Here is a 22,813-nt window from a genome sequence, read left to right as displayed (position 1 = left end):
GTGTGTGTGTGTGTGTGTGTGTATGGCAGTGTGTTTCTATGGGCAATGTGCTAAATATCCCTGTTACACGCTAATGAGCAGCCAGCTAAGCTCAGTTCCACTCACACTCAGCCAGGCCATTGGCTACAAACTGGTTGGAAAATAGCTTTGTGTTGTTGTTTATAGAGTTATACTGCTCTCTATTTATACAGCGATTTTACAAGTTCTCAAATCGCTTTAAAGTGTATACTGGTACTTGCTCAGTCCACTACCAATATGTTGCACCATCCTACTCTCAGAGTGCTCAGTACTTTTGTTTATTTCCAATCAGAAGGGTCACTCACTGCTATAACTGTGCTAAAGTATTACGTGTGATATTAAATTACAGTAGGCTATGCTGCCAAGCCAATTAAACTGTACAGATGCCAGTGGAGTGATAAAACGTTGGAAGCCCTGGCCGTTCTATCAGCCAGATCTCAGAGAAGATAAGAGAGTTTGGCCTCACATCATCTCTGTCTCTGCTGTCATGGAGTCAGATGACAACTGTGGATCCCATGGAAGTGACGCATCCTGTTTTCAATACCCACCACCTACTATCGCCACATCCCACCATGGGGTGGTGGCTTGGGGTTGTGAGTGTGTGTGTGTGGTGGTCCCAACATGGGGCGATGGCTTGGGGTTGTGAGTGTGTGTGGTGGTCCCACCATGGGGCGGTGGCTTGGGGTTGTGAGTGTGTGTATGTGTGTGTGTGTGATGGGCTTTAACTTGGTGGAGGCAACGTTTCAGTCTCACTGCTTACCCCCTCCCTCTATGATTTTCTTGTGCATGTGGGGGGTGTCCAGTTGCTGGTAGATATTTATGTGTTGGACCCCCCCCCCCCCTAACAGTCGGGAGAGTGTGGGCAGCAGGCACCTTCAATCAGCCCCCCAAAATAGCACAGGGAGAGGGATCCACGCCCCTGTGAGTTCCCTGACTATCTCCTCCTGCCCAGTCCAGTCCAGTCCAGCCCAGTCCATTCCCGTTCTCAGCAACCCACAAAGAGACAAAGAGACAAACAGAGAAGAGCCAGGATAAGACCAATACACAGCATAGTGACATTCCATCTTGGAGAAAGAATCTCAGCTTGGAATATATTGGGACACTGGGAATATACACACATAGCTATAGAAGTGTGTTAGTGGACCCAGCATTGGCAGACACACTCCGACTGCGGGAAAAGAGTGTGCTTGACTTCTCAGAGGAACACACAAGCACATACAGGGCTAGCCAAGGTTCTCCATACAGTGGCACTGTGTGTCTGGCCTGTCCTGCACCATGAAGCTGAGTGTGGCTCTGTTCTTCGCAGGGCTGTTCGGGGCTCTGGCAGCCATGTTTGTCCTCCTCTCCTTCGGGACAGATTACTGGCTCCTGGCCTCTGAGACATGCGACGAAGAAACTAACAGAACCATAGGACCTGGGGGCATTGCCATAGAGGTAAGGAACATGGAGCTTCCTGATTACCGTCATGAGATTTTCTGTTGTTATATTTCAAATATTTTAGTCCAATATTTACCTATTATATACAATAGTCCACTAATTATTACCTATGTAATAATCATGTAATAATGACAAAGTAATAACTTTTCATTGAAACAACCAGCACTACAGCAAGTGGAAACAGCAGGTGAAAGTAAGAAAAGGTTTGGTGTAGCCTCTCTGGGATGTTCCATTTCCTGGTCCTCTTTTCTCTTTATATCAGTGGTCATAAAATACAAACAAAGGAGACGAAAAAGGTAGTCATTGGTGTAAGATTGGGGGTAACATTGGCTAAGACTGTTGTTTTGTCTCTATTTGCTGAATTGAGGGTTAGGGGTTGGAGGTTAGGGTTATGGTGGGTTTGGGTAGTCTGGGAGGATCAGCTGGTCAGAGACGGATTATAGACCATAGAAGTCAAGGAAAGTTGTTCCTTTTCTGGTTGGAGTCTCCTTAGAGGAAGTGGTGTCGGGGTCAAGGTCAAACCTTATTCCACTAATCAAAGCCTTGATGTTTATATAATTAGTTGCATCAGCTGTGTTGGTGCTGGGCTAGAACAAAAATGTGTGTGTGGGAGGGGGGGGGGGGGCAGACCTTTACAATATGAGCCAGAGGTGGGGGGGCAGACCTTTACAATATGAGCCAGAGGTGGGGGGGGGCAGACCTTTACAATATGAGCCAGAGGTGGGGGGGGGGGCAGACCTTTACAATATGAGCCAGAGGTGGGGGGGCAGACCTTTACAATATGAGCCAGAGGTGGGGGGGGGGGCAGACCTTTACAATATGAGCCAGAGGTGGGGGGGGGGGGGGGGGGGGGGGGGGCAGACCTTTACAATGCTGAAGTAGCCTACAGTCAATTCCTCTGAAAAGCATTTTATGTATTATATTACTGCCCTATTAAGACATATTTGTTTAAAAAAAGTAATAACATGGACCACACTATTTTATTTTCTATTTTAGGGCACTTGGGGGTATCTGAAACTAATGTGTAAAAATGATTTGATGATACTTTTTAATCTGGCCTTAGAAATAATAATAAGATATGTCAAATCAGGTAATGCCAAATTTAAGTCTAAATGAGAATGCTTGAATGATTGAAATGCATCAGAGAGGTATTGACAGGTTCAGGAAAGCAGAAGGAAGATCACCAGCATCATTGTGTATTTCATCTTAGAACAGAAGATCAATTCATTTCCCCCAGTCATTATGTGTGGTTTTGTCACTGTTCAAACCGTTCCAATACTAGAGCCAAATTCATAGGAAGAAAACTAATTCAACATGCCTCATTGGCTTTAGAAAAACATTGGTTGCCTGGTCAAACAGCCTCGATCACACCGACAGCGTCATTGCTTTTTGGTACACCAGAAGTACATTCATTTCCCATGGAACGCTGCATTTGCCTTGCAGCATTGTGTTGCAGAGGAAGTTGCAGTGTGTTCTGTGTTCTGTGTGGCGCATACGTTGGATATATCCAATGTGTGCATCAAATTGTTTGAGTAGATTTGGCAGAAATAGCAGCAAAAGGTGATTGTGAACTTTTGTTGCTCACAATTTTCGATTACATAATGAAAAGTTTGACTGCAGAGTTTATTATGCAGCATTGATGCAATGACGCTGTCAGTCTGCTCAAGGCATCAGAGGCCTAAAGCACACAGTCGCGGTTTAAAAAACAACAACAATTATGATAAAACTGGGGGGGACAAAAATGCAATTTCAGAATGTGTGGGGGACATGTCCACCCCGTCCCTATAGCAAAAGTCGCACCCCACTACAGTATACATACCTCCCTAGGGGCTGCTAGTGAAACCAGACACTGTTTAATGCAGTTGCTCTGCAACCATCCAGCAAATGAGACACGTTGGATTCCTGAGTGATAGAAATACAACACTGCAGTGATATGTAGTTGAATATCAAATATCACTCACTACAGCAGATCCAGGTTCTCACAATGAGCAATGACAAAGGAATGTCTGCATGATATCCATACTATCAAAAAAAGCTAAAGGTGCTCCCTCAGCGTGACCCTTGACCTTGCAGTCAGCAGTTGTAGCACTGGCACCATATACTATGACAACATTTATGTGAACCAGTTGGCAAAGTACGACATAATACATGACATTATGGCTAATGCTAGAAAAGAAAATACCAGGCAAAATGTAAAGACGACTAAGACTTTTTATGACATGTTATTATGTCATTGTTACGGCTGTAATATGAAGGACTTATGGTGGAGTGTTCTACTAATGTGTTGTTACTATTATTATCTTCCCTCAGCGTGGTGACATGATTCTGGTGGAACCCGGTATGGGGTTCCCCCCAGACACCACCTTCTACCACGAGGGCTTCTTCTGGAGGTGCTCCTTCGGGGGAAACCTGGACGATGACACCTTCTTGAAGTTCTGGATCAGTAAGTCAGATAACATATTCTGCAAATGCTGTTAAATTTAACACTGAGCAAGTGTCTATATGGGTCCATACTTTTAAAATATTAAATGAACACTGTGCTTAGTGCTGACGCTGTCACACTTCAACAGTGTGAATTAACACTTTCAAGAGTGTCAATTACACTTTCAATGTGATGCAATAACACCTCATATGCTATTTTTAATACTAGGAAGTGTATATAGTTTACACTAATGGTGAAAGCAATAACACCTCATATAGTATTTTTAACCATTACACCAAGAAGTCTATATCTCTTGATGAGGTCACTCAGCGTTGGGTTAAGGACATTACAATAATATTAACATGTTTTGATTGCTGCATGTGCTTATGTAACCATTTCAAAATAATACATTGCTGAAAACAGACACACTCAAACTTTAATTTACATAACCATAGACCACTAAAACTGATACAACACTTCCACTTACGGTTGGCCAAAAATAACTAATTGAAAGCCACGTCGCCCACTAAGCCATGCCTCCAATATCATTTACCAGTGTGCCTTACCTTTTAAAGGGAATTGTAGTTACCACGCATGACTACATTTGTTTGTAACAGTGACATGGCTATTGAATTCATTCATCTTCAGTCCTTTGGAATTCACCGAGTGAGTTTTGACTGTAGGTGAATGTTATCACTAATTAAACTGTTTTTGAAAATGCATTACATATATTACAAGGCCTTACTTTGATGATCAAGTTTTCCCATATCACAGTGATGTTAGGAACCTCATGGTTTACAGGCCTCATGCAGTCTGCAAGTCAAATTATGCTGGCATGTAATTCATATTGGAATTCAGCCAGAACAACCAACAGTTGGTATTTTTATTCCCCCGCAAGCTGCATGCAGAATGACTGTCAGGGTTAGGAACATTAATAAAAGAGACTACCAACACCATTTTAAACTGGAACAACCATTTTTGTAACGGGTGCAATAAATGTAACTAACTGATTGGATTAGTTTAGAAAAATGTATGTTATTTATCTTTGTGTGACAAGATTAATCAATCAATTAATGTACACAAACACAGATATTAAAAACAATCCTAAAAATCTAGCTGCAGTAGAGCATGCGGGAAATATGATAATGGGCGTGGCTTTGACGGGAACGTTTTACTCTCCGCAGAGTAACATTGACACAATCACACTCTCCCATTCAACACTGGTTATTCACTCTTAGAGAGTTCATTTAACTCCTGAATCAACACTAGAAATGTTACACAGAAAAATCAACACTAGGTAACAATGGCCAATTTCCTGTGTACTTGTATTAAGTATAACACTGGGGTTTTGGCCATACACAATATGCTGGTTTGTATACTCGGACAAAGTGTGTAACAGCCCCAGTGCTTTTTAGTCGGCATGTACAACGCATGTGTTTATATGCATGTTTGGATATTGGGAAACACATATGACTGAAGCTTTAGACCCTACCTCTCCATTCTCTACTCTCACTCTCTTTCACTCTATCCCATTACTTTCTTTCATCTACATTTGGGCCAGTACAGGGACAGTAGAACAATGCAAACAGTTCATGAAAGTCATGAAGGTAAATCACTTGTTTATCGAATGTGACTTCTGATGCTTTGACGTAGTATGAGACTCCTATCATGAGATGTTATGTCATGTGACTCTATGGAAAGGCTGTATCATGTGATGTTATTCAAGTCCTTTTCCATCTGATGAAATGTGTTGAACATCTCGAATAGGGAACATCCAGGGAGGGTCATTGTCACAAACACCCTAAAGCTCAGGGAACGACCTTGCGAGGGTCTGCTGAATTCCACAGGGCAGAGGAGAGAGGGAGAGGAGGAAGATAAATAGATAAAAATAAAGTATTAAGAGTACAAATTAGATTAGATTTAATTCAATTATCAAATGTAATGCATTCGATAAAACCTGAAGACAATGCCAGCTTAGTCTCTGTATTGATCCTACTAGTATATGCTGTCTTTGTAATATAAGGGCCCTTGATGGGGAGAGGGTATTTGCTAATGCCTGTGCCACAACCTATTGCTTTTTTTATTAGTTCTATAATGTGATATGATTTAATGTATCTAACAATGGGCCTGTTTGTCTCTCCCTAGCCAATCAGCCCCACTCTAAAGTCTGCACACACGCCTACCTCTTCCCCTTTCCTGTGTCTCAACAGACTCACAACGCCACCGCATATGACTCCGCAATCAGTAAGTGCTTTTCTCTCTCTCTCTCTCTCTCTCTCTCTCTCTCTCTCTCTCTCTCTCTCTCTCTCTCTCTCTCTCTCTCTCTCTCTCTCTCTCTCTCTCTCTCTCTCTCTCTCTGTGTATATATATTTTATATGCCATTGCCATGTAGCCTACTTTGAGATTGTGAGTGAGTATTCAAATTAAAGTATAATTATGTTGCTCACTGGTTGCCATGGTTCTAACAATGATTGGCATTTCTATTGTCCAGTCTACAGAGGCTTCTGGAGTATCTTCATGCTAATTGGGGTGGCTGCCGTCGTTTTAGGTGGGTTCTTCATCATCTGCGCCGCCCCATTTGCCAGTCACCGTCTATATAAGGCTGGGGGTGTGCTCTTCCTGACATCTGGTGAGTTATTGGCCTATATCATCATCATTTTTAGGATACAACATTTAAGATAAACTGTTGTGCTCAAGCCTATCTCTGTTGAAGAGATGTACAAAGATGAAGAGCTCATCCATACCATCACTAATACAAATATCTGCTGCAGCCAATCTGACACAGTCTACCGCTGTCTCTCTCTCTCTCTCTCTCACCCTTCCTGCTCCCTACAGCTCTGTTCCTTCTTGTTGTGGTGGTGATGTATGTGCTGTGGGTGGAGGTGCTGGATGTGGTACAGGTCTACGTGGACCACCAGCGCTCCTCTATTTGTCCCACCTTTGACCTCACCATCCACTACGGCCTGTCCTTCTTCTTCGCCCCCGTCGGCATCTCCTTCTGCCTGCTGGCAGGACTCCTTTTCCTCCTCATTGGCCGGTCCGTACGGATGCAGTACCACTGATTGTTGTCGCTGTGGCAAGAGTGTGATGATGCCCATGGTAGAAGGCGGGGCGCTAAGACTTCCGGAACGCTGCAACGGTTGGGGCCATTTCCATTTCAATTTGTTTAATTGAAGAAGTAAAATGAAATTCCAATTTTAAAAATGTCTCATAGCTAAGCATTGCGGTAAATTGGAATTAGAATTTCAGTTTACTTCCTGAATTGACTTCATTGAAAAGGAATTGACCCCAACCCTGCTCTGTAACTTCAAGAATGTGCCGGAAATCTGTGTGTTCTGTCAATCATCCAGAAATGGAATGGGACTTCTTCGAACTCCGTGGTGTGACTGATTTGACAGGTTACAATGACATGTTTCAGTCACTGCAAGTGATTGACAGAGTTCCACCCAACATGACACCCTATACCATCATATTAGTGCACTACTTTCACCAGAGCCTCTATAGGGAATAGGGTAACATTTGAGACACAGCCAACCCCTCAGTCCCCCATCACTACATGCTCTTCACCTGACATCTACAGTACTGAGAGACACAGGATTGGTTGGTTGAACTGTGGTGGCGGCTGTTGGTGATTTGCTTATACAGGTTGTCGGCTGTCACATGTCACATGTTGCCATGGCAGCGAGTTGGGAATGACTATGTTATAGGATGTTTTGTTTGTTGAATTCTTTCTCTTTGTATTTGTAATTTTAGTCCAATGGTTTTAGAAGCCTGCTACTGTCATTTGCCGAGTGTGCTGAGGTGTGCTTTAACATAAATGAAGGGTGAACAAGTCACTTTATATGCTTCTCCATAGATTTGATTACCACTTTATAAATATAATACACGTGTATTCCTTTTTCAATTATTAACACATTTTGAGAGAAATGTGAATGCCTTACCATTATATAAGCATGCGGTGTGAAGAGTTAGAATTAAGGTATAGAAATCAAGATTAGGGGCTCTATTCAATCTGGATCGCTGAAGCGTTACATGTTGCGTGACAGAAATGTAAAGATGATTTCTGATTGAGCGGACATATGCAGCTCTGGTTGAAATGTTTTAGTAAAGTATTTGTTTGCCCTGTAAATAGTAGACACTGTAATGAAATTACTACATGCAGTTTAAAACACAAATAAATTGATGACATTTGTTTCATGAATGTGTTTTTTTGTTGCCATTTCATTCTAAATGAACGTGCGCTGATTACTTGAACATACAAATGTTTTCTAAACCAATCAGTGCGTTAGAATTTTGCCCCCGTTACTGGAATGGTTTACGTCGTCCCACAATGTTTCTAACCTCGTTCACAATGCAAGTTGCAGGTGAATAACAATTCCACCACCTGGATGTTCTGGTTGGATTCAAACAGGTGTTACACATCACTTTGCAAGTCATCATAAGGTGACTTCTAGGTAGGATTTTACAATTCTGGAAACTTTTCCAGAGATCCTGGTTGGAAGATTCCTGGGAATTAACAAGAAATATGGAATCCTTCCACCAGGATCTCTAGAAACTCCTCCCATGACAAACCACACCACCAAGTTTCCATGGGAAGACTATTGTGTCACCAACACCTGGTATCTGTGGATGGTCACTGGGGGGCCTCTGGTTCAGGTCACCCAGGAGATCTTTGCCCTCAACCTGGCTGTCACTGAGCTCTTCTTCTGCCTTCTCTCTCCATTTACCGTCTTCAACTACCTCTTCATCAAAAGAGGACCGTCTTCCAATTTAGCAGCTACGCGTTCGGCTCGGTCACTGTCGGTCGCCCTCTGCTCCAGGACTTGATCTGTGTAGGACGCTAGCTGGCGATGGTCCACCCACTGGTCTACCTGAAGTACAGGAGTCTGAAGCACAGGGCAGTGTGTGTGGCTCTGGCTTGGCTGAAGTCCCTCGTCCTCTGTGTTGTAATAGGATTAATAGGCGGCATGATAGTCAACGTCTGCCTTTTCGCAATCACTGACCAATCAACTTTTTCTACTGCGTGTCCATCCTGAGGGTGGTGGCCAGGTTTTGTATAGGGGATGGAGGGAAGGAGGGACAGGGAGACAAAGAGGGAGGGAACCTGATGAAGAGAAGAGCATCCCGTACTATTCAGCTCATTCTGCTGAGCCTGTTGGTGAATGACATTGCATCCATCATTGGAGCTATCCTGGTACGTTGTTTCTTTATGCCTCCACATTCAGTGACAGCGTCGTGCATCGTGGCTCCTATCACTAACATGCTTAATGTTTTGGGGAGCTTCATCAGCCCTTCCTCTACCTCCCCAGGGCTGGGAAACTGCCCTCTGTCTAGGGAAAAAGAGAGGGATGATAGCCTTACTTTAGAGGAAGGGTTGTCTGGCATCTGGTTATCATCCCCAGGTCAGAGCCATGTTTAGGCCACAGTCTATAATGGCTCTCATCATTCCTTCCCATTCCTTTCAATCATGTTATTGTTGTTGTTCAGAGGTTTTATTATTTCTAGTTTCTGGGGATATCTTTGTGTTTATGGTGTGTGTAAATGTGTTCTTTAAATCAAGAACTGTGTTTTTGAGTGAGTTTGAAATCACACATTTAATTTTCTGATCGTCGATTTCAACTAACAGGCGGAACTTAATGCACTCCTGCAGGTTACCGCTGGATTTCTTAAAACACTACTGACAGGAGATGAAATGCACCTGCGAAAACCCCCACAAGGATGAACCATTAGATCAGTTGATCTCTCGTTACCGTGTCAAGTGATTATGATACCAGACAGCTGATCTAGATTCTCTACTCCCGTCCCCAGTGAAATATCGACCTATCAGTAGCATAGGAAACTGTAATGCTGGTGATGAATGTAAAAATACTTATTTGAGCAAAATAATATTGAAGTAGTAGCCTATATTTTTGATCAAACGTTTCACCTTAAATTACACAATAATACAGTATAAGCCATTCAAAATAACTTTATAGACGACATTTTCAGTTGATAAAATAATATAGATTATATAGGCTTAACTCAATGATTTACCTGATTTAGTTACACATTTCAAATATGGACTGTCCTGGGACATTTTATTTACCCCCATCTTGATAACACCTCCTTTGGCCGCCTTTCCTTCCAGTTCTCTGCTGCCAATGACTGGAACGAATTGCAAAAATCACTGAATTTGGAGACTTATACGTATCTCCCTCACTAACTTTAAGCGTCAGCTGTCAGAGCAGCTTACGGATTGCTGCAGCTGTACCCAGCCCATCTGTAAATAGCCCATCCAACCAACTACCTACCTCATCCCCATATGTGTTTTTGTTTTTCTGCTCTTTTGCACACCAGTATTTCTACTTGCACATCCTCATCTGCACATATATCACTCCAGTGTAAATTTCTAAATTGTAATTACTTCGCCACTATTGGCCTATTTATTGCCTTACCTCCTTACTTCACTTGCACACACTGTATACAGATGTTTCTATTGTGTTATTGACTGTATGTTTGTTTATGTGTAACTCTGTGTTGTTTTTGTCGCACTGCTTTGCTTTATCTTGGCCAGGTCGCAGTTGTAAATGAGAACTTGTTCTCAACTGGCCTACCTGGTCAAATAAAGGTGAGAAAAAATAAAATAATAATAAGGAATGACCATATCAGACAATTTTATTTTAAAGACAGTTGTATTTAATGGATTACGTAAATTGGAAACTAATATAATAATATGAGTAGGCTACACTATTCGTTTTTAACTCATACAAAGTGTCGGGTAAACTGCCACAATAGATTTGCTGTGGTAAACAAGGAAATCCTTTTTTCAGTTGTATGTAATGAACATCAAATAGATACATCGCCCATAGTCTGCTTTTAAAGGAAGACTTAATTGATCCGATAATAATACCAACCAGAGGGCGAAAATGTTGGCTGCAATAAAACTAAAAGATAACTTCGACATCTGCATTAGGGAGCGGTAAATAGCTGGCCAATGTTGGTTCCCAGCTAGCAATGAGGAATCGGCCTGGAATCGGGTGTCGGACTCGGCCCGGAATCAAAATGAGCTCAATTTCGAGTCTCATAGCAAAAGGTCTGAATACTTCTGTATATAAGGTATTTCAGTTTTTTATTTTTAATACATTTGCAAAAATGTTAAAAAATATCTGTTTTCGCTTAGTCATTATGGAGTATTGTGTGTAGATTGAAGAGATAAAAAAAGAAAAGATTTTAGAATAAGGCTGTAACGTAAGAAAATGTGGAAAAAGTCAAGAGGTCTGAGTACTTTCTGAATGCACTGTATACGTTGTATATATGGGGCGGCAGGTAGCTTAATGGTTAGAGCTTTGGGCCAGTAACCGAAAGGCTGCTAGATCGAATCCCTGAGTTGCCAAGGAAAAAACTGTAATTCTGCCCCTGAGCAAGGCAGTTAACCCACTGTTCCTAAGCCATCATTGTAAATACTGACTTGCCTAGTTAAATTTAAAGATACTAAAAACTATTTAGTCCACTCAATGTTGCAAGATATTATGTGGCAGCCCATACTGATTTCTGTGTTTGTGCGTGCATAAAAAAAAATGTCATACAGTAAACTTTTAGTTTTTGTTGTCATAGGCTACCTAGCTAAAATGCTTGCTCGCTTAACTTCATCGTATGGGCAACAATAAACCAGCTAAATTAGCTAGCTAGTTAACGTGAGCCTACAAGGCTACATCTAGGCTACATATTGAACTTGCTTAGAAATTGATTTGATTGGTGTGAAGCCAAATCCAAACAGGGTTTACCTTGGGTGGCATTTTGCTGCACCTGAACAACCCACAGTTGAGCTAAACTCAACGCTGATTGGCTAATTATTTTATCAATGTGCTAAATTCTTGCTGGCATGAATCAATCAAATGCTACGCCGGCAACATCTCATACTCTGTTGGTCCAGACAGCATCAGATACATCGGCTACACATACTGAGGCGGAGGGGCACTGTTTCCCTCGCTCAGAAGATTCCCCCGGGGAGATTCAGCCACTTGCAAATTTACAGAAAATAATGAAAACACAAAGAGGCGAAATATAAATTATTTTGTCATATACATTTTTTATTGGTCAAATATTTGAGTAAGCCTGCCTTCCCTTGTCATCCACAAATATACACACCACTGGTTGCAATCAGCTGTGAGGGTGATTTTAGGCCTATTGATGGTTTAGTGAGAGATCATCTTGTGATAATCTAATGTTTGCAATTGGCTTCAGCTATTTGTAATATGTACTAGAAATGTTATATATGTGTATTATCTTAATTACATTTGGAACAAAGCCTGTTTAGGAGTTCAATCAATCATCAAGCAAATGTATTTATAAAGCCCTTTTTACGTCAGCCGATGTCACAAAGTGCTATTCAGAAACCCAGCCTAAAATCCCAAACAGCAAGCAATGCAGGTGTAGAAGCACGGTGGCTAGGAAAAACTCCCTAGAAAGGCAGGAACCTAGGAAGAAAACTAGAGAGGAACCAGGCTCAGAGGGGTGGCCAGTCCTCTTCTGGCTGTGCCGGGTTGAGATTATAACAGTACATGGCCAAGATGTTCAAATGTTCGTAGATGTCCAACAGGGACAAATAACAATGATATTCACAGTGATTGTAGAGGGTACAACAGGTCAGCGCCTCAGGACTAAATGTCAGTTTGCTTTTCATAGCCAAGCTATCAGAATTAGAGACAGCAGGTGCGGTAGAGAGAAAGAGTCGAAAACAGCAGGTCCGGGACAAGGTAGCACGTCTGGTGAACAGGTCAAGGTTCCATAGCCGCAGGCAGAACAGTTGAAACTGAAGCAGCAGCACAACCAGGTGGACTGGGGACAACAAGGAGTCATCAGGCCAGGTAGTCCTGAGGCAAGGTCTCAGGGCTCAGGTTCTCCGGAAGGGGAGGGAGAGAGAGAGAATTAAAGGGAGCATTCTTAAATTCACACAGAACACCGGATAAGACAGGAGAAATACTCCAGATATAACAGACTGATCCTAGCCCCCTGACACATAAATTATTGCAGCATTGGAGGCTGAGACAGGAGGGGTCGGGAGACACTGTGGCCCCGTCCAACGATACCACTGGACACGGCGAACCAGGCAGGATATAACCTCACCCACTTTGCCAAAGCACAGCCCCCACACCACTAAAAGGAATATCTTCAAACCCCCAATTTACTACCCTGAGACAAGGCTGAGTATAGGCCACAAAGATCTCCCCCATGGCACAAACCAGAGGGGGGTGCCAACCTGGTCAGGAAGATCACATCAGTGACTCAACCCACTCAAGTGACGCACCCCTCCTTGAAATCAGCCTTAGCAAGAAGGGAAAGGGGGATAGCTAGTCAGTTGTACAACGGAATTCATTCAACTGAAATGTGTCTTCCACATTTAACCCAACCCCTCTGGATCAGAGAGGTGCGGGGGGCTGCCTTAAATCAACATCTACATCTTCAGAATCCAAGAAACAGTGGGTTATCTGCCTTGCTCAGGGGAAGAATACCAGATTTTACCTTGTCATCTTGGGGATTTGATCCAGCAACCTTTCAGTTACTGGCCCAACGCTATAACCACTAGAGTCAGTGGAGAGAGGCTAACACTGGAGTAATATGATCAAATATTATTTTTGGGGGTTCTAGTCCAGATTCTGGCAGCCGTGTTTAGCACTAACTAAAGTTTATTTAGTGCTTTATCCGGGTAGCCGGAAAGTAGAGCATTGCAGTAGTCTAACCTAGAAGTGACAAAAGCATGGATGAACTTTTCTGCATAATATTTTGACAGAAAGTTTCTGATCTTTGCAATGTTACGTAGATGGAAAAAAGCTGTCCTTGAAATAGTCTTGATATGTTCGTCAAAAGAGAGATCAGGGTCCAGAGTAACGCCGAGGTCCTTCACAGTTTTATTTGAGATGACTGTACAACCATCAAGACTAATTGTCAGATCCAACAAAAGAGCTCTTTGTTTCTTGGGACTTAGAACAAGCATCTCTGTTTTGTCCAAATGTAAAAATAAAAAAAGGTGTCTGTTTTCTTGAGTGGCCTTTATTTTAATGTGTTCCTGTCCAATTGAAAATAACAGTGGAATAAAGTGTCTGAGATCTTGTCCTTTATAGAACTATCTTGCTATTTTTAGGTAGGTTGAGTCAAATTACACACATAATGCCAAACAGAGAGAAGGCTTCACAGTCAACTTTAAACGTGTATTTCTATCCTTACTGTTTCTTCTCCTTGTGGTCCTGTATACCATATTTCAAAGTCAGATCAGTCAACTTCTTATAAGTCTGCTTGGTCTTTATGACATAATTGTTCATGTAAATCTGACCAATTAAACAAATAGAAATGTGCCTAATTTTTTTGTAAAATTACAGAACCAAATCCAAACTTGAAAATGTGGAGTTAATAATAAACAGGGATCTCAACAACACACGTATCTGTTCATATCCTAACCACTAGAGGGCAGCGTTTTCCTATTGCTATTCCTATTACTTTTTTCATCTGGAGTTCTAATGAACTTGTATGGATGATTATGCATTCTGTCAGAAGTAGGATTTGTATACAGTTCCTGTTTATATGTGTAGCTGGATATGAAGGTGTTCACACCTTGGCCGATAGCAGGAGGCTAATTTCACTCATGAATGGAGGAATTGATCAGAGTCCTTTGCTGCCGATTCTCCTGAGTCTGTGTCAATCAAATACCCTTCATCCATACATCATAATTCATTTACCATTCAACAAATGACATCCATTTACCATTCCACACAACAACAGCATGTGACTTCCTGTAAGAACAGAGTGGCACGTTATGACAGTGTGATTATTCAGAGAGATGATGATGTTTGGGGTGAGCAAAGCAATGGAGACACAATTCTCTTCTCTAAAATAAGGAAAACACGCTGAATGGGAAAGGCACGAGCTGGTCAAATTGCCAAACACAGTGCAGATGCCCACGATTTATTCAAAGTTAAATCCACCAATGTGTCAGCAAAAGCTGCCTTTCTTCTTGCAGACATTATTCTAGAGTAGCCTAGCTAACCCTCCTTCTCTAGGAGTTTTCAGACTCCAGGAATAGGTGCCATGCAAGTCACAAACCTCCATAGACTTAGGGCTCTATTCATTCTGGATTGCTGAAGTGTTACAGATTGCGCAACAGAAATCAAGGTCATCAAGGTCGTTTCAACAGACATATGCAGCTTCTACCGTGAATGCAGTCTCTGCTAATGCAGTAAAATGTCCTTTTTTTAAACTAGGCATGTCAGTTAAGAACAAATTCTTATTTTCAATGACGTCCTATGAACAGTGGGTTAAGAATGACAGATTTGTATCTTGTCAGCTCAGGGATTGGATTTTGCAACCTTTCGATTACGAGTCCAATGCTCTAACCACTAGGCTACGCTGCCGCCCCATGCTACTAGGCTACACTGTAACGCTGATCCTCCGCGATACGGATTGAAGAGAGCCCTTACATGATCATAGGAGGTCAAAGACAGATGACTGTGAAGATGAGTAACAAGGTGAATGAAAAACAAATGAGTGAGATACAATTAAAACATATGATATGGAGACCAAAGGGTTGTCCTGTGTTTTATTGTCTCTCTTGGTAAGAGATTCTTTATCTCAATGTGATTTGATAGTTTAAATGAAAGTTAAATAGAAAAAATAATTATCTCTGAGGTGTGTGTGCATGCCTGCATATGTGTGTGTATCAGTTTATGCATGCATGCGTGCATGTGTGTGTGTGTGTGTGTGTTTGTATATGTGTGCTGCAGGTGCTAGGCCCATTCCTCCAGAGCCAGGCCTAGAAGACAGGAATGTCATCAGAGCGGGAGTCCCAGCTGAATTCAGCTCTGTTCCGCATGGTTGCCAATGATAATTGTGTGTTGATAGCGAGCGAGGGAGATAGAGTATAATTTCCACCTTGAGATTCCTAAACAAATACCTGTGCTCAGCAAAGGGATGGAGGGAAGGGGAGAGAAGGAGAGGGTATGGCATATTGAGGAGAGGAGGTGAGCGGGATGAATAGGTAAGGGTAAGGAGCTGAGGGTGAGCAGATAAGGGATGAGGGTTTGAGGATGAGAGGGGATAAGGTGTGACGGGGGTGAGGCGAATAGGGGTTGAAGGGTTGAGGAGGATAGTGAATAAAGGGGGTGAGAAAATGAGGGGTATAGGTGTAAGGGGATAAAACACTATAGAGGAAGAAAATACAACTTGGTCTCAGGGCAATTCGTATTATTCCGTGTGTAAGTCTGTGACACTCAATTTAGTATGATATATTACGTTAAATTAGGTTACATGAATGGAATAGTGGTCGTACAAAAGATGGGTTGGTTGTTTAGCAACAAAATCGGCACGTGCACAACTATGGGGCAAAACATACGGGGTTGGCTTAGATTGCTGACAACATGTAAACTATATTTAGTCTCCAATGTTTATTGAAAACATAAATAAATGTGCACAATGAGCACTTGTTGTCATTCAAATACATAATTACAGTTGTTGGTTAGCTAGCTAGTGATATTAGCATTGACATGAAATCAAAACACCTTGAAACAAGATATGGTATCAAGAACAAGATGAAACTAGCTTAAACGAGTCACTCACGATTCCCCACATGGCAGTTTCTTGTCATTGTTGGTAGCTTTCTGGCCATCCAGGACCACAGCAATTTACGGACTTACCCCACTGAGGTGTGCACATCATTCTCGTGAAGTTGTCAGCTAACCAATCTATATCATACGAATTATAGGACGCACCATATTATACAACCTGGAGGATGTATATTATTATACTTCTTTCTCTGAGAGCAGGTTGCTTGTTGCAACTGTAACAACAAAGGAGAATTTCGGGAAAATGTCTATTGGCAGTTAGGGGAACTAACAAGAAAGGTTAGGATAATTTATGCAAAATGTTATGAGAACTAAAACAACAAAGGTTAGGAGAGTTTATGTATCAGGTTAGGTGAAATGGGTTAAGTTTAGAATAATGGCTGGGGGAAGAGTTAGCTAAAATGCTACAGTTGTCCTCGACGCAAATTGAACACGCAACCGTTGGCTTGCTAGACGGTCGCGGATTACGTCCACCTATTCTACATGACCAACCTTTAGTAGGTATCATACATCTTGGACATACGTAAAGTATGTTTCATATGGCTCTGAGGCCAGGCTGGAGAATAGGGGAGCAAGAGGAAGGAGAGAACCTTAGCCTAGTGGTACTTTAAACTGTCAAAGTTGCTAGACTCCTGCTTCAAAAACACAGACACAAACACATGCACCTCTTGTATTTACGTCAAAATCTTTAGGAACGCTTTAAGTTAATAATAAAAAACAAAAATACTATTTTCCAACATGTACTATCACCTCATGGCTCAGCCAGGCCGCTTAACACAGATTATCATCCTAATATCTCATAATCCCAGACGACATTAACGTCAGATTTGATTTAAATCTGATGACTTTCACCTCACAGACACAGGATATATTTGAATTGCATGAACAAGATGGCAAGTCCCATTACACGCTGCACTCTTCTTTAGAGATAGTTTTACATAATGTCCCATTCCATTTGAAATAATTAACAGACAATGGGCCTATGTTAATGTGAGAATTTACAATTCAGAACACAGGGTTGTATAATTACTACTGCGCATAATTCAGGGGAGTTCAGTGCTGCTGGTCCTTCATGGTGTTATAAAACGTCATGTAAAATCTCAGCAGTCTGGTGAGAATGCACACCATATTTGACTTTTATAGTAGTAATAATATAAAATAAGCTAAAATAAGCTATCTTAAACACAGAAAACACACACTATCTTTTATTGTGCTGCCAATGCAGCTCGTCATAACATTACATCAATTCCTCAATGTGCAAAAAGTGATTGGGTCCAGGGAATATAGCAAGTACTGGCAAAGAAAGACTGATTGTACTATATAAAGTGAAAACGTTGTAAAGCCACACGTTGTTTTAGATAATGACGTAAAAAAAATACAGAGATCTAATCATGGGGTATTACTTTTTTTTAAATGTAAATTCTTTCGTTTAATTTCTCTGAGGCACATTCTCTTCAAGCCTCTGTATACTCTTCATGTGGCTACTGAGCAGCCGTAGAGAAAGCCCTCTTCATCAACTCAAGGCCACTCTCTTCAAAGGAATACTAATGCGTTATTTAATCATCTCTCCCAAGTTCCTTTTCAACTGCTGCCAAAATGGACATATAAGCCTACACTATATCTACATGTTATATGGAGTGGGCTCCATTTTTGTTAATGAGGGTTCCATTATGTTCTCTTAATCTCTTCAACCATGATCTCGGAACAGCGTGTATGTCTGTCTGTCTGCTGAGCCCACCTGCATCGCTCTTCCTCATTGATCCCAACACAATAAGTAATAAACTCAGCAAAAAAAAAAGAAATGTCCCTTTTTCAGGACCCTGTCTTTCAAAGATAATTGTAAAAATCCAAATAACTTCACAGATCTTCATTGTAAAGTGTTTAAACACTGTTTCCCATGCTTGTTCAATGAACCATAAACAATTAATGAACATGCACCTGTGGAACGATCGTTAAGACACTAATAGCTTACAGACGGTAGGCAATTAAGGTCACAGTTATGAAAACTTAGGACACTAAAGAGGCCTTTCTACTGACTCTGAAAAACACCAAAAGAAAGATGCCCAGAGTCCCTGCTAATCTGCGTGAACGTGCCTTAGGCATGCTGCAAGGAGGCATGAGGACTGCAGATGTGGCCAGGGCATTAAATTGCAATGTCCGTACTGTGAGACATCTAAGACAGCGCTACAGGGAGACAGGACGGACAGCTGATCATCCTCGCAGTGGCAGACCACGTGTAACAACACCTGCACAGGATTGGTACATCCGAACATCCCACCTGCGGCACAGGTACAGGATGGCAACAACAGCTGCCGGAGTTACACCAGGAACGAATCACGGTTTTGTCTCACCAGGGGTGATGATCGGATTTGCGTTTATCGTCGAAGGAATGAGTGTTACACCGAGGCCTGTACTCTGGAGCGGGATCGATTTGGAGGTGGAGGGTCCGTCATGGTCTGGGGTGGTATCTCACATTATCATCGGACTGAGCTTGTTGTCATTGCAGGCAATCTCAATGCTGTGCATTACAGGAAAGACATCCTCCTCCCTCATGTGGTACCCTTCCTGCAGGCTCATCCTGACCTGACCCTCCATCATGACAATGCTACCAGCAATACTGCTCGTTCTGTGCGTGAGTTCCTGCAAGACAGGAATGTCAGTGTTCTGCCATGGCCAGCAAAGAGCCTGGATCTCAATCCCATTGAGCATGTCTGGGACCTGTTGGATTGGAGGGTACGGGCTAGGGCCATTCCCCCTAGAAATGTCCAGGAACTTGCAGGTAACTTGGTGGAAGAGTGGGGTAACATCTCACAACAAGAAAAAAGTCCATGACGAGGAGATGCACTGCTGTACTTACTGCAGTTGGTGGCCACACCAGATACTGACTGTTACTTTTGATTTTGACCCAGCCTTTGTTCAGGGACACATTATTCAATTTCTGTTAGTCACATGTCTGTGGAACTGGTTCAGTTTATGTCTCAGTTGTTGAATCTTGTTATGTTCATACAAATATTTACACGTTAAGTTTGCTGAAAATCAACACAGTTGACAGTGAGAGGACATTTCTTCTTTTGCTGAGTTTAGTAGTAGTGAATGTGTGGCTGATGCAGGGACAGAGTCTGGGTCTACATTTGTATATGTTTTAAAATAAAACAAAATATGTGTATTTTAGGATATGTTTGACGTTCTTTGTCTCTGGTAGAGTCTATTTCACAAAAGTCAATCATCCTCTCATAGCTTGCTCTCTAATGAGGCAGGACGGTCTTCGATTTAGTTATTCATAAATTTTTACATACTGTATATACACTGCACATATCCCCTTTAATCCCACCAATATTCCACTATGCATTCAATTACAGTTTCATCATACTATTTCAACACAAGCAAAGTGTGTTTGGTTTTTCATTAACAAATATGCTTTTTCCATTACAACACTCTATCTTGTAATAACTATAGAAATGGCAATGGTTGTCAGCAAATATTTGTAGAATATTCCGTTAATTCTCTTTTATTTTTATCAGTAAATACATGGCCTTATTAACATTTATAATGAGTACAGCAGCTATGGAAGAGTCCAGAATTCACTGTTTAAATAGAACTCCTTATTTGGGCATGGGGAACGTTATGCAGTCATGCTGCTCCTTATATGGGCCTGGTTTCCCCTCCAGTAGTTATTCATGCCTTGGAACCACATTCAGCCAGTGGACTGCTCATGAATATTCAAATATTGCTGAAATATCACTTTTCTATTCAGTGTTGTTGAGATGGGGTTCAGGGGTACAGGCTTTATCGCACCAAAGCTGAAAGGTGCAGTTTGTAACATTTTATTGATCATTTGGTGTTTGAATTGACGTATACTGTGGCTGACATTACCACCACAAACACCACCCCCCCCCCCCACAATTTTTTTTTCTTTCCAAGGATGTGAAATAGTGTTTACCTTTTCAACTGCTGAAAAAAAATAAACCAATATTTTTTTCTCTCAAGGATTTAAATGATTTTTACTACTATAGATACATTATACAGTAGGGGAAATGTGAGAATATTATATAATTCACCTCTTCCCTGTCTGAGGTCTTATTTTTGTAGTTAGTCCCAAACTAACTAATTTCTCATTTCTCCATCTTTTGAGAAAGTTTGTCTTCTACGTGTTCAAGTGACTGAACCATAATTCTTGTGACATTTAAGGCTATACATGTTTATTAATGCCATCTTACAAGAGGGCACTGTCATATCTCTTTCTCTGTAGCTATGTCAGCTTGTGGAATTGGATAAAAAAAATATACACAGACAAATATTTTATTACAGAAATATACAATTCTAATGTGATTATTCAAATGCTTAACATTTCTCTTTGTTTTGTTCTTCATGTGTATTCATAAGAGTTATTTAATATGCGACCCTAACCTAATCAGAGTAACATTTATGAAAATCATGATGTATTATGTATCGGAATTAAACAAAACAAAACAGGCATATTACTAACGCTTGAACTACACCAGCACAGGCATAAAAGTCACGCAGTTTGGCTAATCTAGGTGACATCTCTCGGAAGTTAGGATAGCACATCCAGGCTTTTCAATGGGGGTGTCAGTAACATACAGGACGGTTGAACAGAACTGACCCACTGGTGAATCTGCTATTAACATGGCTTGAATAAATCCCTATGAACAAGGTTATTTTTGTCTTCCCCTCACATTCCAACTGTTATAAGAAGTTGTGGGAGAGTGTGGAGGAAAGACATTGGAAGCAGACATGGAAAGAACAGGGACAGACTACAGGTTTACCTGGGCATCCAGATGAACTGAGAAAAACAAACCAAAACAAACCAAACCAAACCAAATCAATTAACTCCCATATTTAAAAATCCTGAGCCCCTTCAGCAATAGATTTCAATGCAATATGAGAGACAGACAGACCTGATGAGGTGAAGGTCCTTGTAAATATCTGCTGTTGATCTTTCCTTGTTGGCTTCACTGAGACAGTACCTGGGGTGGTAGACAATCCACCCATTCAAGTGTTATTCCCAGTACGATTCATTTCAATCCTGCATTGTCTTTTCTGAGCGTCCTTAAAACCACAGAGGACCATCAACAAGACTCTCAAAAGTGGTATCTCATCCTCGGAGCGGAAGTGTTTTTATACAGGGATCGACTTGCAAATACTACCCGTGACCCTGAGTGGGATTGACATTTCTTGAAAGTAATATATTTTATGGAAAAGATCTGTCTACTGGTTTGCAATGGTAAAGCCAGACTTAGTATTAATTGAAGTATAATGATATCCTGAGCTGGGATGTTAGGGGGGTCAATGCATAATGTAACTCATAACTGCATAACTGCAGATCATAAATGAATGTGTTCATATATTAATTTATTAATTCATACATTTGGATAGATGTTTAGTTTAGGCTTAAGACTTTTCGCAAGTCACAAGATGTGCCATTCAATATCTCTCTAGTGAATTCACACATCTTTCACTTGTTTTTGAGATTCACCCTCTGGAATTAAATAAGAGGTCTTTCCTTCTAGGAAGCTTCAAAAGAGGAGTTTATTTGAGGTAGGCTTAGTCCTTAGAAAGAGCAGAAGGAGTGCAACAGATTTCCACAACCTGCTGTACAGTATATCCACTATCTCACGTCTACCGTAACAACCCTCTCACGCCTACTCAATTGTTATTGTGTAAACTACGTCTCTCTAGCTATTCTCTCATTCCTCACTCTCATCCCTTTCTTTCCCTGTTGCTACTCCCTCTCTCTTCTATTATCCCATCATACCTCACACAATCTGCTTCTGAACTGAGAGACCTGGTGGAAACTCACAGTTCTTTCTGTTAGATTAAGGCCAGTATGGGGCTGATTTACAAATGTGGCCGTTGTGAAAATTGCTTTCAATATAAAGTATTTTTAACTAAATATACTTTTAAGTACCTTGGACTTTTTCAATGTATTGCAAAAGGACAATTGTTTCCAAAGAGCACCCTTTCTACCTGATTCTAAGAATGGAAAATAATTAAGTAGCCACGCCAAACACTAACAATATGCCTTTTGCCATTTTCCTAAACTTTTACAGAGAACTTCTATCCAGAGAAGCCAAACTGGGATGCAGGCTTAGAAAGCAGGTCAGCAGCCAGCGGGGATGCATGTGTTAAGGGTTTTTGTAAATGTTAGCATTGATAAATAAACATTTTACATTATTTACATTATTTAAAAGATCTGTCAGGTCCTGTTAGAAGGTCCCGGTCGCCGTCTTGGTTCATTTGATCCGTTTCTCTCAGGGTAAAGAATATTTAATTTACAAACTGAATGAAATGAATAATAACCGAGTCAATTTCCTCACAGCCACCA

The 22,813-nt window shown here is 41.3% G+C and overlaps 1 protein-coding gene across 1 annotated transcript; it reads left to right on the top strand.

The window, feature by feature from the left end:
• The first annotated feature begins 864 nt into the window (after positions 1-864).
• Positions 865-8,078, top strand: LOC139380592 (transmembrane protein 182-like). The gene is made up of 5 exons (XM_071123412.1): positions 865-1,452; positions 3,766-3,898; positions 6,023-6,121; positions 6,369-6,506; positions 6,713-8,078. Exons 1-5 carry the CDS (start codon positions 1,294-1,296, stop codon positions 6,937-6,939), a joined length of 756 nt encoding a protein of 251 aa, XP_070979513.1. The 5' UTR covers positions 865-1,293; the 3' UTR covers positions 6,940-8,078.
• The last annotated feature ends 14,735 nt before the right edge of the window (positions 8,079-22,813 follow it).

Source organism: Oncorhynchus clarkii, chromosome 22, assembly GCF_045791955.1.
Source record: "Oncorhynchus clarkii lewisi isolate Uvic-CL-2024 chromosome 22, UVic_Ocla_1.0, whole genome shotgun sequence".
Lineage (NCBI taxonomy): Eukaryota > Metazoa > Chordata > Actinopteri > Salmoniformes > Salmonidae > Oncorhynchus > Oncorhynchus clarkii.
The sequence above is the reverse complement of the archived record's forward strand: the minus strand, read 5'-3'. Positions and strand labels throughout refer to the sequence as shown.

Excerpts from the sequence above, each read along its gene's own strand:
- LOC139380592 (XM_071123412.1), top strand. The coding sequence starts at position 1,294 with ATGAAGCTGAGTGTGGCTCTGTTCTTCGCAGGGCTGTTCGGGGCTCTG. Across the intron at positions 1,453-3,765 it reads CTGGGGGCATTGCCATAGAG|CGTGGTGACATGATTCTGGT; the intron begins GTAAGGAACATG and ends ATCTTCCCTCAG. Across the intron at positions 6,122-6,368 it reads CGCATATGACTCCGCAATCA|TCTACAGAGGCTTCTGGAGT; the intron begins GTAAGTGCTTTT and ends TCTATTGTCCAG.